This window comes from Leptosomus discolor, chromosome 5, assembly GCF_034619465.1.
Source record: "Leptosomus discolor isolate bLepDis1 chromosome 5, bLepDis1.hap2, whole genome shotgun sequence".
Classification (NCBI taxonomy): domain Eukaryota; kingdom Metazoa; phylum Chordata; class Aves; order Leptosomiformes; family Leptosomidae; genus Leptosomus; species Leptosomus discolor.
The window spans coordinates 236,824-252,632 of record NC_141395.1 but is presented as its reverse complement, the minus strand read 5'-3'; the positions used below and the strand labels follow the sequence as shown (position 1 = coordinate 252,632).

The following is a 15,809-nucleotide window of genomic DNA, read 5'->3' as shown; positions in this document are numbered from 1 at the left end:
CATAAGGAAGTGCAGCTATTTTGAAAATAATCTTATTTTCAGAAACAGGACAGAACAAAATAATGTAGATGTTTAGATGATCAGCATCAACAAAGCCTGAAATTTTGGAAACTGAAATCAGTCAGGTTTTTGTTATCAGCTTAATGTCACTGTGTTCAAAAAAGAAAACAAGTTAAATATCTAGATTCAGAGATGGACAATGTAAAACAATTGTACACTAAATGACACATATGCGTTTAAGACTCTAGGCTTCTCTACCTCTTGGTTCAGAATTTCTGACATTTTTAGTAAAATAAAATGACAAATGAAGCACCTATTCTCTGTAGTGCAGCAGTACACTCTACTGAAGGAGAAAAAATAAAATTATTAAGGCATAATAATCCTATTTGCTTGGTTTCATCATGCTCCAAATCTAGAGTCATCTACAAAATCCACAAGTTCTAAGACACCTGGACTGGAATAAGATGCGTGCTTTTACCCCTGGATAAGCATTGAGGAAAGCCTGTCCAGCAAGTCTGACAAGTCAGTATAATGAAGTCCTTACTCTTCTTATGCTCATGAACAACACGAAGAGGAGAAAATAAAGCTTCCTTCCCAGGAAATACTAAGGTCTCTGAAGTGACTGTGCAATTATTGGCTTCTTGTTCAGAATCACTGAGGATGGAAGGGATCTCTTGACATCATCCAGTCCCCATCCCCATCCCCGTGTGTGTTCTGTCCCTGCCATCATCCGTCCCTCCCAGCGGTATCAGCTACAGCAGGTTGCAACTCAACAACCTAGCTGGGCAATCTGTGACAGTGTTCAACCATCAGCCTCAAAATAAAAATTTCTTCTTCAGTTTAAACAGAATTTCCGGTATTTCAATTTGTGCCTGTCGTTTCTTGTCCTGCCACTGCCATGTATACAAACAAAATTATACATACAGGTACATCAAAGACACTGCTCTTCCACAGATCACTGCAGAACGAAAACCAGAAAAACTTCAAACTTTCAGGGGTTAATACTCACTTCTGCTTTTTTACGTGCTTCCATGGCTTTCATAAGCATCATATGCTGTCTTCTCCTTTCTCGTTCCTATTGAAGCAGGTAAGATTAGAACAAAACTAATCCACATTTTCAAATCAGTAAAAAAGCTGAGTAACAAATTTAGCATTAATAGACAAGTCACAGTAAATACTAAATATAGGACAAGAATGGCCAAGTCTGTGCATGTTTTAGTTCAGGTTTAGAAAGCAAATACAGAACAATCAAAAGCAAAAAGGTAAAGCAATGAACATGGAGACAGTGTAAAAAAGAAGCATACAGATTTACTTATGGTCAGTTGTGATGCTCCTTCATAAGCTGGCAGAACAAAAAGCATAATGGTTGGCTGGAACAGGTCAGTTACCTTACATCTGCTATTATGGAACTTGCAATTTACTTCCTCAATAGCCAATTAAGCAGAAATTTTAAACTGCTCATTTTCAAGTATTGCAAACATTAACATTTTTGTAACCAAACAACAAATTAATATGATTAATTTTCTCGGCTCTAGATCAGTTTTAATCAAACTAGTGGTGGTGCATATACGTACGCAATGACACTTGCATTTAGCGATGCCTGTCCCTCAACAAATTATGTCAGTAACTTCAAATGCACTAAGGAGCAGTATTCTAGAGCATTAAGTATGAGGGTTTTGTCTTAAAAGTTGTAGAGTAATTCTTGCCCCAGTAAAGGCTATGGAAATTTTATCATCTAATTCAGTGAGGGTAGGATTACATTCTAATGTTTCGTTCTGTACTTATAACTTTATGTATTTACCACCAACTGAAAGCTAATTTCCTCATCACCTTATAAACTTCGAAAAGACATCATCCCGATTTCTAAAACAGATTAATTCAAATTGTATTTAAAATGTCTGGATTCACTCCCATACATGGGACAAGGCTTGCAAAAATTATCCAAGTGACTACCTATAATTTTGCATTAATTAATCCCTGATTTTATACAGTAGTCCAATTTCTACTGGGACATCAGTAACATGGATTTCTGGTTAAAAATCTCATTTATTTATTGCCATGTTCAAGACGTCATTTTTTTTTCCTTAACAGACAAGACAAGCAGATGTATGCAATGCACTGTGCTGTAAAGCCATGCAGCAGTATGTAATATGACAGCAGCCAGTGCTACATTTTATGCATTGCTATGACAACCATATCACAACCAAATCACAATGCGGTGTTAGATGTACAAAAATAAACATACCCATACCATATCTAGTCTATGCCTCTCCAACTCCTGGTAGAAAGAGTTGGCACAATATTATGAAACAGAAATCACAAAGTCATAAAACCACTTCATAATCCCCCAAAAGACCCCAATACCAAAGCAAAGCAACAAATCGTAAGGTGAAAGAAAATTTGTGCAGAAATCAAACCGGGAAATTTAAAAAGGTCATATTTTGAAGATTTGCCGCCCCCCCCCCCCCCCCCCTATAGCTTAAGTAGTAGCAGATCGCAACTGGCATTCTGCCTGTTTGGTCAACTGAATGTATACCAACCTGGTGTTTCAGAAGAACAGCTTGCTGCCTTCGCATCTCTTTTTCCTTAAACAAAAGAACAAAAATGTATTTAAAATACCTATCAGAATTTACCTACCAAGTTGCAGATTTTTGCCATGCTAAAGCAGTAGATCTGAACTAAATTCTTACTTCCCCACTCCCCATAAACTGACCGCAGAGAAGTATACATGGTATACGTGACAGCAGGTCTATTGAGTTGGGAGTTCCACGTTAAAATACAGCAAGAATGCCAAAGCAGAAATAGAAGCACATATATAAACAGTATTTTTCATTGTTTGTAAAAGAGTTCTGTAGCCTTGTATACTTACAACCTAGAAAGACTATGCTTGTTGAGAAGCAACAGTCTTTTGACACAGTGTGCTGAAAACAATACTGTGAATGTTACTACATGGGCATTTTAAGTTATGCAAACCAAGCATCATGTAAGCAAAACTCATGGTAATGGCACGCAAAAGCTTACCATCTCTCTCTATACTCACGTGTGTAGTATGTACGAATGTACGTATGTGCACCTGTGTTTGTGTATGTCACATATACACCAACTTTCAGCATACGCTTCATGCATTTCATACGTATGCAGTATTCACACGCCATCTCTATTGACAGTTCCATTATCAATGAATATTCTTCCAAATTTACTGCTCTTACACATCAACACATACGCACAATAACACAGTTCTTGGTCTTAGAGCTCCTCTAAACCAACCTTTATTCGTTTTTCGGCCTCCAATAATTTGGCATTTGCTGCTTCTTCCTTCTTTTTCTTTTTTGCCTGTGCATGTGAAACACATTCCACACAATAGCATCATTACAACTTGGAAATAATCTGACTAGAAATAGTTACATGCCTTTAAAAGTTGAAAACATCATCGTGTATCATTGCAACAGATTCCTTCTCCAACGCAGCTTTCACAATCAATGAACTCACAATTCATTAACTTTTTAAAAATTAAGCCAGAATTTCAAGTCCAAATCAAATTTGCTTCACCTGGCTATTATAGCTAAGGAAGTAAGTATACAAATAAGCAATAAAACATAAATGGCAACAAGATTACCATTAATTTTTCCATTAATGGACACGTGAAAACTAACAAATTATCTTTGGTAATATAGTAGCAGACTAGTATGGTATAGAGGTATATTCTGGCATATACATAAACTTAGGATTTTAAATCCACTGCACCTCATACAGAGTAAAGTGATACTGCTGCAATGTTCTATTAATTGCAAACTTGTTTTCTAACTATTTCTAAAGGAATAGTTAAGCTGTTAACTTTGCGAGATCTGGGTCGCAGTTAACACAGATTTTTTAAGAAAAACATTTTAAGACATGTTTTTGAACTGGCCTTTGGAAGTCCAGGTTGTTAGAGCTGTTATATTTAGTTGCATTCCCAACTGCATGTGTGACTATTAAAATACAACGCTGTTTAAAATGGCAACACAAGGAATTGTATTTGAGCCACTATTTTTACCTCTAAAATTTGCTGAGCTCGAAGTTCTTTCTCCATTCTGATTTGCTGGATTCGCTTAATTTTTTCCTACAAGAGGAAAAAAAGTTATTTCTTTTTAAAAAAAAAACTGAGAAAGTAAATTTACGTTTACATTTTTAAAAATGACCAAGTCTATGCACAGATACATTTTGTTACCAAGCCTCACACCCATTGTAGTCAATTGCTGCCACATGACAATGCACCTTCAGCATTTTTACTAGCACTAGATGATGTCTGGTATATCCCGGAATGAACCAACACTATGCATAGGTGCTCATGTTTAAGTCATCATAGTATTTATTTTTTTAACAGCTTTAAGGGGACCAGATTAATGACAATGTCATCAAGCTAGCAGCACTCAAATTCTAGCTTTGCAACGGTGGAGTTATTTAGGAATGAATGGAAATGGCAGCTATGGCATAAAACCCACCATGTTTTGATGGTATTTCCCTGAATAAGAAACATGGGGTTCTGTCAAACCACTACTTTCTCCCTTAGTTCTAGCAGCCTTTCAGTTCATTATGGTACCACGGGCAACATGGAAAACCTGAGTACTGTGAAAATCAAAGCACACACTCTGTCAGCCAGTAAGTTACCCACATGCAATTTGGGTATTATTTTCACAGTTAAGTACACTTCAGTTTCCCCAGATTTTTAAAGCATTCAGGTAATTGACAATCAGTTTGGATGCCTTAATATGTAGTGTAGGGGACAGTTTTACACATGCTGAAGAGCTGAATAACAAAAAAAGTAACTGAAACAGCAGCCACAGGCAGTATGACACATTTCAGCATGTTTCATCGTGGTAAGAAGAAAATGATCACGCTATGCACTCCACAGATGGGTGCTATGTAACCATATTCTAATTTATTCTTTTTCAGGAATTAGTTCCTAAAATCTATAATAATCTTATTACATTGTTTTAGAAATGCAATCATTGCGAACTTTGGTATTAGTTCACATTTCGTGTGCTGCATGGGTTTTGGCTCTTAAATAGCAGCAACCCAAGTTCATATCAAAAATTTCTTAGCACATTATTCGTGGTTTCCTGATCTCAAAAAAAGCTGCTTAAGCCACAGGGGCTAGGAAGGGACCATTATGACAAGCAGTGTAGGAATACATTCAGCTGGACTTGCTGTTAAGTTTTAACAGCAAAACCGAGGCCACGAAAAAGCCCTGCAAGCTGGGAGGCCTAAATCAGAAGCCTGAAATGGAGCTCAATGCTCTTCTCTGGAACAGCAGATGTCCCAACAGTGAGTGTAAAGCCCACCTGTAGTGAAGACACTGTCTTCTTGTGAGCTGGTCTGAGACTCTAGAATATGCACTACTCCAAAATTTTACTTTCTAGAGAACACATAGTAATATATATACTTTATCAAAAAAATAACTGAAGCCAAAACCAAGCCTCCAACAAAAGGCAATATAAAATATTTAAGAGAAAATGAGCAATCACAGAAGAAAGGCATACAAAATTTCCTGAAGAATAGAGCTCCAATACAAGAAGACCTCATGAGGTCTTACAAACTTCAGGCAAATGTTACCAGCTCTTTAACTGTCGAGAAGTTCAACATAAGACTACCTTATCCAGCAAATTCATTCAGGGCCCTTGATAATACAGTGTTGAACTTTTATTTTCAACATGCAAAGCTCATGGCATGGACCTTAAGTCTCTGTTATCCCCCATTATACTTTACAAACAAAACTGTACAAAAGTTGAGAGCATGCACTATACTCTCTCAATTTAACAAAGGTCAGAGTTAATACAGAACAAATTTTTCAGCAGAAAAGAGAGAAAAGAAGTATCTCGGAGAAGAAAAGAAATATTCTACACATTGGAATAATGAAAATTTTATCAGTTTATACATCAAGAAGGAATATGGTGGCGATAAACAAGGTCTGGATTTGATTAAGCAATTCTTGCGTCCTGAACACTTAGGAATATAAGGACTACTTTATAATCATAGGGTGATGTGAATGGATACAAGTCCAACGCTCTGAAAAGAAAAAAAAAAAAAAAAAAAAAAAAGCCTGCATTATTTGTCCTTCCTTAACAAGTAAGGGTTGCCTTCAGAAGTGGAAACTTTGAAGCTGTCACAATCTACAAAAGTTCAGAATGGCTGAGGCCGGAAGAGACCTCTGGAGATCACCTTCTCCAAGCCCCCCTGCTCAAAAAGGGTCACCTAGAGCCAGTTACCCAGGACCATGTCCAGACAGCCGTTGAAAATCTCTGTGGGAGACCCCATCACCTCCCTGGGCCACCTGTGTCAGTGCTCAGTCACCACTGTGGTGACAAAGTGTTGCCTGGTGCTCAGAGGAACCTCCTGGGTTTCAGTTTGTGCCCATTGCCTCTGGTCCTGTCACTGGGCCCCTCTGAGAGGAGCCTGGGTCTGTCCTCTCTGCACTCTCCCTCCAAGTATTTGCACACATCGATTTTTAAATCTCAGAGAACAATTAGTATGAAATAATAGAATCACAGAATCATTTAGGTTGGAAAGGACCATCGATTCCCCTGAGCCTCCTCTTCTTCAGGCTGAACAGTCCCAGCGCTCTCAGCCCTTCCTAGTTTAGCTCAGAGATGGCAGAGTGACAACTTCTAGCCCAGTGTCTACTATACTGAGCACTTTTTTTCATCGAAAAATCTAAACAGTTACTGACAAGGATTAATTGTTATCTATTCCTGGGATATTTAAGGCAGTCAGCAGTAACAACAATTTTGGTTAAGTACTTACCAAAAAAAAAAGTATGTTACGTTTAATGTCTGGATTTCAAAGATGCAAAAGGCTTTGATATTTTCATTGGTGTTCTTAACACCTCAGGATGCCGCTTATAGGCAAAATCATGAGAGATCTGTTTTACCAGTATTATTTTCTAAGTGGTGGGATGATAAGATCATACAAAGACATTGAGGTGCTGGAGCGTGTGCAGAGAAGGGCAACGAAGCTGGTGAACGGTCTCAAGAACAGGTCTTACCAGGAGCAGCTGAGGGAACTGGGGTTGTTCAGCCTGGAGAAGATGAGGCTGAGGGGAGACCTCATTGCTCTCTGCAACGGCCTGAAAGGAGGTTGTGGTGAGGTGGGGGTCGGTCTCTTCTCCCAAGTAACAAGTGATAGGATGAGAGGAAATGGCCTGAAGTTGCACCAGGGGAGGTTGAGATCGGACATCAGGAAAAATTTCTTTACTGAAAGGGCTGTCAAGCACTGGAAAAGGCTGCCCAGAGAACTGGTGGAGTCACCATCCTTGGAGGGATTTAAAAACAGGTACACATGGTGCTTTGGGACAGGGTTTAGTTTTGGGCTTGGCAGTGCTGGGTTAATGGTTGGACTCCATGATCTTGAAGGTCCTTTCCAACCTAAATGATTCTGTGATTCTATTATTTCATACTAATTGTTCTCTGAGATTTAAAAAGCCACAAACAAAATAAATCAAATATAGACACGTTTTGATTTGCTGATTTCTGAATCTGAATGCTAGATGTGAAGCTTCTCTGGGGATCTAAATGCAACTTAGCTGCAAAATAAAATTACTCTACAGCACCTAACACAACAGGTTGAAAACATGTAACTAGAGCTCAAAAAAATTACAATTGAACCATCTCTAGAAAAAACACAAGTGAAGTACAATATAAATAGAAACCAGTCTTGAGACTACAGTGAATACACTGCACCACTGAAGAAAGATTTTCCCTGCAACTGACTTCAGCTCTACCCTGTATGAAAGGCACAAGGTATTTTAAATCAGCCCCAAGCTGATGCAGGAAGTCAAACCTGGAATCCTCTCCTCCCATGTCCAAATTCAAAATTCTATTTAGAGCTAAAAATACACATTACATTACAAAGTAGCATATCATCAAGTCCAAATATTTATAGAACTTCATGGAAATTTCAGTGAAAGTTTGTATCACAAATAAGTTATTGGTTATAATAGTAAATGTTCATCATTTCCATCTCCATATATCCCTTTAATTTAAGCCTCTATAAATAATACTGTAGTAAGAACATGAACAGGGAACATAATTCCAACAATATTTAGACTTTCTTTTTAAAAATAATTGAATGTACTGTCTGTACTATGCACACACATACTAATTCAGCAGTCGTACAGGTTGAACTGGCCAACTGAAGTCAACTTTTTCTCCTTTTGTAAGGTTCTATATTCTTATTTGCTGCCACTGTTAAGAGGGTAAAAATCTTAAGCAGTAATGGTACTGAACACAAAAATGTCTTCTCACTGAAAGCTAAAAAAACTTGTCCTTTGATTGCTGCGAGATGAAGTATTTAATTTCTGTACTCTAAGTTTCATACTGAACAGAATGAATATAAAAAGCCAACCATACACACATATACATTTTTGGATGCAAATTATTAGCCAGCCAGAATCACTGACGAACACTACTCCAGTATTTAGAACCAAATAAAGGAAGACCACATCACACTACTTCAGTAGCAGTTTTTTAATTTCTTACCAATATTGGCAAGCAATTACATATGCTGGGTCGCTTAAATCAACAGACAAAATTGCTATGTCCTGACAATACGAACAGCTACTACAGAGTTTAGAATTCTAAATAATATACATTGTGTGCTCTTTAAAACTAGATTTCAAACATTCACTTTGTAATCAGCATACTTAATAATTTACTAATTAAAAATTCCCCTAATTCAGTAATTCAAAACATAATTTAAGGAGCTCATTTAGCAATCACATAAGTTTACCTGCTGCTTCATTATCTTTATCTGCTCCTTTTGCTTTCGTTTTTCTTCAGCTGCCATAATAGCTAAAGGACAAAAGCAAACAAAAAAATTAGTATCAGCAGAACATGACAAGAGATAGCTAACTTTTCACTAATACTTTTCAAAATAATCTGCTAGCATGCCCAAAGTTTCACAAGTAATACCTACCTTGCTGTTTTTTTGCTTCTTTGGCAGCTCGAGCTTGTTCCTGCTTCTGGAGCTTTCTCAGTAGCTTTATTTGTGCTGCTTGCCTAGCTATTTCTGTAACAAAAAGAAAATATTAATGTCATAAAACCAGTGCTGTCCAACAATAAAGATATAGCTCATATTCCAGACATTTTCATGAGTTAAATATGTGCAAAACAGATCCACTGTTTTCTCTATCTTTATCTTGACAACTTTTCACTATAAACTACTTTTAGTGGTCTCTCATGTATCAGTAAGTACATCAACAGCGCAAATGAACATGGATGTTTTCTACTTAAAAGAAAATACTATTTTTGGAGGAAAAAAATACCTATTAAGTGACAGCATTGGGCCAATAATGCTGCTTCACTTAAAAATTGATTTCTTCTTTCTTTTTAAAGCAAAACCCATTTTTCTCAGAGTACTAAATCAACATTTTATTCAGAAAGCATGGAATTACTGTCTTCTTTAGAAGTCACCTCCTGTAATTACGAATTTTTTACGAATGCAGTAAGAGCACACAAGACTCATCTGGGTCACACCTCTCTGTACTGTGGCTACCTACAGCCAGCCACTCTTCCACTAATTAGTCACTTCCTGAAGCATTCCACTATTTTAAGTAAGAATATTTATGGGATTTGCATGAACTGTGCACGGCCACACTGATGTAAGACAGCTGTAGGACAGCATGCTATTCAAAGGACTGATGTCCAGAATGTCTCCGACAGCATCCTCCAAAATACTGTCAGCTTCTTGTGCAATGACCAAGATGCAGGCAGACGCATGGAAAATCCACGTACAGGTAAGATGATGCCATAGATAGCAAGGGTAGTGTAAATAGGTACACAACAACAGTGAAACCTTCAGGGCCAAGGAGAAACCATACAGAAGAAGTTACACCTTAATCGAAACAGAACCAGTAGCTGGAAATCAGAATTTACATCACAGAGGAGAAATTAAACTATGAACTATGGAAAGGCCAACAGATGCAGAAGACCGCTTAGTCTGAATTGACACAATCCACAAGGAGGATGCAATTAATATTCGGCATGCGTTTGAAAAGGACAGATGGGAAAGAAACACCTATAGTGCAAAAAACAGGGATGACAAATCAGACCACTTGTATTTCCATTCAACTAGTACGTGCTGTATTGAGCAAAATGTAAGGCCTTGTAAATCAAGCCAAGAAATGTAAAAAGAAATTAGGGAAACTAGAATTCCTGGTACCAAATGACAACTCAGATGTAACGGACGTATCACAGACACAGTAGAAGGATAATTAATAATACATGTTGTTACCAAGTACGAACGTTACAGGAATATCAGAATGAGATGTAAGGCAGAAGACGTGCTTTCTATGCAAAGTGCAGTATCAAGTCACATAGTGTAAAAATGATGAATGAAGAAACATCTGTGTAGTCCATTTGGTGGAACCCTAAAAGAAGCTATACAAAAGCAGTCTTCACGCACGCATACTTCAAGTGAGCAATCTACAGGCAGTTCAAAAAAAACATATGCTTGTCCAGCTAAATACTGAGCCGTTTAAAAACGGAAAAAGGTAGTCCATGTGTCGTTCTTTAGAAAAGGAGGCTGTCATAGGAAAACAGTAAGCATGTAAAAAACTAGAAGCGTGTTCAAGTAAGAACAGAAAAGCCTATGACAGACCAAACTTAAAGAATGAGTGAGAAAGGCTAAAAAAGAATTTGAAGAGCACCTTGCAAAGGACGCCTGAGCAGATTGTAAAAGATCTTTACATACATCACAACAGGAAGTCAGAAATACAATCAGTGGGACCTAACGGTGAACAGGATAAAAAATAGAGCCTTAGGAAAAAAAGCTTAATGAATTACTTGTGCCAGTCTCTACTGCTGAAGATGCCGGGCAGATTCCCCTACTCGGAGCGTCATCTACAGCAGACAAGTCAGAAGAACTACATGAATTTGAGGTAAATACAAAAGAAGCATTACATCAAGAAGGTAAGTCAGATGTTAACAGATGACTAGGACGTGACAGATTAAGCTGAGAAATCTGAAGGAACACTAACGTGAAACCACAGAGACATCTGGCTGTTTACTGTATTATTAACAATAGCCACTGTGTCATAGGATTGGCAACTCTCATCAACAACAAAAAAAGGGCTCTAGCAGAAGTCTTGGGAACTGCAGATCAGTTAGTCTGATTTTCCTTTCCTGTTTGAGGTGGTAGGATCTTATTGCACATATGATATCTTATATATACTTACTGAGTACATTATAAAACACTATCAGTTCAGACAGGCGGCATGGCTTCTACAAAGGGAAATTTCTGCCTAATTTCAGGTTTCAACGAGAGCGTCAGTAACAGGGAGATAAAGACAATCTAATAGATATAATGTATTTGGAATTTCAGAAAGTATTTTACTAGGTTCTAAGTCAAACGTTATTAGTAAAACTAAGCTGTTATGTCATTGAAGGCAAGCTTCACAGACTGAAAGCTCTTTAAATGATAGCAAACAAAAGGCAGAGCTCAGCAGTCACCTTTTGTGATGAAGAAGAGTTAGCAGAGAGTTTCTTCACAAATCAGTATTACAACCAGCTTTATTTAATACTTTTTCATCAGCGGAACCTGGAAAGGGGACTGCAAAGTTAAATTCCAAAATGTGAAGACAATATTAAGCACTCTGGAAAATCCAAGGCTGTGCTGACAGCAAGAAACTCTGGAAGAGCCCTGAAAAACAGTGGGCAAAGGTAGCAGAAGAGCTTCATCATAGGTAAATGTAAGGTAACACACCTAGAAAAGAAATACTGAAATTAGAGGACACACAAGAGGATCAAAGGGATGGAACAATCTTCTGAGAAAAAAACCTGAAAATACTTGAGGTTTTTCAGTTTGGAGAGGAGAAGACTAAGAACAGAGAGGATTAAGGTATGCAAAATCATTAAAGTGGTGGATAGCAATTTGGAGAACCGTTACTCTCCAAACCCTGCAGGAACACCCACCAATGGTAACAGAAGGTCATTTTTTAAAAACTAAAATGGTACAGTAGTTAGCAGACTTCTGGAACCTGTTGCCACCAGAGGCTGATAGAGCAAACGTTGTCAGGAGGTTAAAAAACAAACAACAGACTAATTCACGTGCAGCAGTTCTATAAACTGAAAATAAATGGAACAAGAAAAAAAATGTACTCTACAACATCACTCATAAAACAACTCAGGATGCCACAGTACGAGGAAATAAATGGACCAAGAAGTGATCAGGTTCACATGCTTTCTCCCATGGCCACTATGGGAGACAGTGTTCTGCACTAGATGAACTGCTGGGCTGAGCCACTGAGACATTTCTAATGTTCTCATGAGGGGAAAAAAGCAGGGTAGATATGAATAAACTAACATGAAATATTATACATCCTGAATCTTCTTGTATCTATAGACCACGTTTTTGTTCATTTTACTAAATGCTACAGTGCATGGTGGGAAAACAGACATGGGAGAACGTACCTAAATACTTCTCCTCCACCCCTTACAGCGACCAATACAGGGAAAGAGAAGTTGCAAAGTGAAACAAAATGGCTTAGTGACTAGGGCTTATCTTTTCCCACTGAGAAGAAAAGACTTCTGGAATTAGTCACTGTGCCTCAACAATAAACACACAGCCTCTCAGCAAATGCTACGATGCTTCAGCAGTTGACACAGTTTCCTAATTCTCAGCTGACACTTACAGTTTCCTAATTCTCATGACCGAACCAAAGGTGGCGGTGACCTTAACACAGGTAAAATAGCTGTGCAACACTACAAGACATACCACAAATTAAGGTATTTATAAAACTGCTTTCTCTCTGTCCATGGGTCCAAAGAATTACCTTATTTGGCTGCATACCTTAAACATTTCTGTATAGAACAGTACTCTTTGCAGGCAACAAGGGAAAAAGATGCAAAGAATCGCACCAAGGCAGGTATTAACGGCACACGTACTGTTAGCAAGGACACTATGCAAAACACAATGTTGCTCCCCAAACATGTCCACAGTCAGCATATGAAAGAACAGTGAAGTCCTAAGTTAAAACAAACATCCTGTAAGAGTTTTTCATACTGGATTAGATGCATTCAGAAAATACGATACGGTTATGGACTGAAGAACTGAAATTCGAAAATTACATACCTGGTGTTAATTAAAATCAGGTCCTCATGCTTTTTATATATAGTAGTACCTGACACCATGGAAGTTCCACTGTCAACATTGGTACTCCTTATTACAGGAGCCTATTCAACCTTATGGGCATTTAAATCTTGTCACTATCAGAGATTTTACAAGAATAGCATTTTCACTGTGAAGCCAAAAGCTTCACAGAAATGCTAACTTCAGATCACAATTTCAATCTCTATGTCCACTGTTGTTTGAGCTGATACAGGAGAAAACAAAGATCTGTTCATTTTTGCCAATTTAAAAAAATTACATCAGTGGTAACCAGACTATTGGATGTCTGCTTTTTTAAATTTTATAAATCTAAATAAAGCAACTGTAGAGTAAGCTCTTACACACGCATTTACACACACACTTCTTCCTTTGAATCATATATACTCTACTGATCTTGAAAAAGGCTTTAATAAAAGCATGTGACAAATTTCCAAAACAAAATGTTGTATAGTAATATCCTAGTGACACATATCACTCCTCTTCAGAAAAAGTATTAACTCTCTATATACTGACACCCTCTGTTCATGAAAACAGCAACATACTACCTACCTTGAGCCTGGAGCTTTCTTAAAAGCTTTGCATCAGTGTTGTCTAGAAACTCAGTGCTACCAACATTTGGAGGTCGGCCTTTGCGTCGTCTCATTCTTGACTCCTCTCTAGAGTGCTGTCTGTCGGGATTTGGTGGTCGTCCTCTACGCCCTTCCATAGCTCTGATACGGGGAATGACTTCCTCTTCCTTCAGAAGACACCACTGCACACCCTTTTAATTGACACATTTCAGAGACAGGTATTACAAGCACAGACTAAAAAAAGGAAAAATAAATCTATGACAATTGAGAACATGAACAGCAAGAGATGTCGTGGTTGTTTTTTTTTTCCTAAGTAAGTTATATATACAAAATATGCAAGAGCTGTGATGCACTACTTGGGTAGTACAACATTTTGATGACGCATAGAAGCTATATATTGAACACTTATCATTACTATGCAAGATTTTGAAGACTATGCAGTGACACACAGGTATTACCTAGCAGGTATACCACTACCATGTTATTTTTAATTATTTCTGACCAAATCACTTATTGCTCAACCCTTTTTAAAAGGACTAATGGATTCTTCCTTATTACGTAAACTCAAAAATAACTACTCTGCTCTCACATAATCCACTGCTCAACGTGAATGAGAAAACACGTCAAGCTACGAGTCACTGTCTTCCAACTGTTAGCGTTTGCCGAGTTTTTGACATACATGACAAGCAAATGCAGTAACGTATTTTCAAATATTGCTTTCTGGGGTGTTGTAGATGTAAACAAAGTTGAAAAAACAAACTCATTTTAATCTTGAAGTTTTATTTAGTACAATTTATTTCTCCCCTCATCCACTGCAAGCAAATTAATTTCTGCGTCAACTTGAAGCAATTGGAAGTTGGTAACTTTTAAGAATCCATCTATCTGAACCAGAAGTTGTATTAACTATATTCTCAAACTAAACAAATGCAGCAATACATTCAACACAGTCTTTCACTACTATGACTGGTTTTTCATGAAATCTCAAAAACAAATAGTGAAACACTTTGTTAATACAAATACCCAAGTTAGTCCTCACACAGAAACAGCTTTACTTTAACTGATAAAAAGTAGAGTTTATTGCATCTACTGAGCAGAACAGGAGCATGGTCTATCCGATCCCATTTGATTGAACATGAGTATTTAAAAATTGTAAGATCTTTTAACACTTTTCCAAGTTTTTGAAAAATGTGGGGGGAAAATGTAAGCTAAGTACCCTTAGGGACTACTCCATAATCTGCCTTAAAAAGGTTTGTAAAAGATTTTGAAAATGTCTGCAAAGGCAAGAATGAAAGTTGGTAACTTATAAAACACATTAGTTAAATATCTGTTCAGAAAAAATAATTTACATTATCAAAGTTTTCACAATTATAGTACATAAACACTGAAATCAAATTTGCTGTACCATAAAACACATTTTTATTTGCTCATTCTGACAATTTACCTTCTTTCTGCTCATGTGTCATAATTACAAACATTTAATATAAGATTTGACAAGAGAAATGCCATTTTTGCTAATGAAACGTTCAGATTCCAAGGAAGCTGTCAGTATCTGCAAAGACACCTTTTTTTGAAGTCTGAATCACTCCCAGTTAAGACCACCCCCAAAGTACATCTCACACACAGACATTCCAAAGGGCTTTGTTATTAGCTATGATCCTGAAAACCACCTGTTCAGCATCATGATCGTATCACTATGTGTACAATGCATCATCTCGAAGGACTTTTCAATCCAAAATAGTTACCTCTATCACTTAAAGAGAAGTTAATTAATTTTCTATCTTTAAGAGTACTACTTCGGCATGCACTTTCATTTCACTGTCTAGCACCTGACTTAACGATTTACCACAGGTTCAGTCTGTTGAGCAATGTAAGCTAGATTTAATACCGTACTTATCACTTACACCAACCTCCAATCTAGGAAATCTTACCTCAAAAACTGCAAGACCCTGGGTGGGGTGGCATGGGGGAAGTCAAAGTAGAATTCAAAGAAAAGGAAGAGAAGCAGCCATAGTTCAAGAAGTAACTTAGATCCTGCAATGGAGACTGCTCTTGCTCTGTGTTATTATTTTCTGTGATTAATGATACTAATGACAACAAATA

General features: G+C 37.4%; 1 protein-coding gene across 1 annotated transcript in view; it reads right to left on the bottom strand.

The window, feature by feature from the left end:
* BAZ2B (bromodomain adjacent to zinc finger domain 2B) overlaps positions 1-15,809 on the bottom strand; it is an 85,620-nt gene that overhangs the window by 33,774 nt on the left and 36,037 nt on the right. Inside the window, exons 12-19 of the mRNA XM_086466056.1 lie at positions 13,690-13,900; positions 8,950-9,042; positions 8,764-8,825; positions 4,034-4,099; positions 3,268-3,333; positions 2,541-2,585; positions 2,246-2,278; positions 1,010-1,075 (exon numbers count right to left, since the gene is read on the bottom strand). Of these exons, the coding sequence (XP_086322182.1) occupies positions 1,010-1,075; positions 2,246-2,278; positions 2,541-2,585; positions 3,268-3,333; positions 4,034-4,099; positions 8,764-8,825; positions 8,950-9,042; positions 13,690-13,900 (642 nt within the window). The remainder of the gene's footprint in view (positions 1-1,009; positions 1,076-2,245; positions 2,279-2,540; positions 2,586-3,267; positions 3,334-4,033; positions 4,100-8,763; positions 8,826-8,949; positions 9,043-13,689; positions 13,901-15,809) is intronic.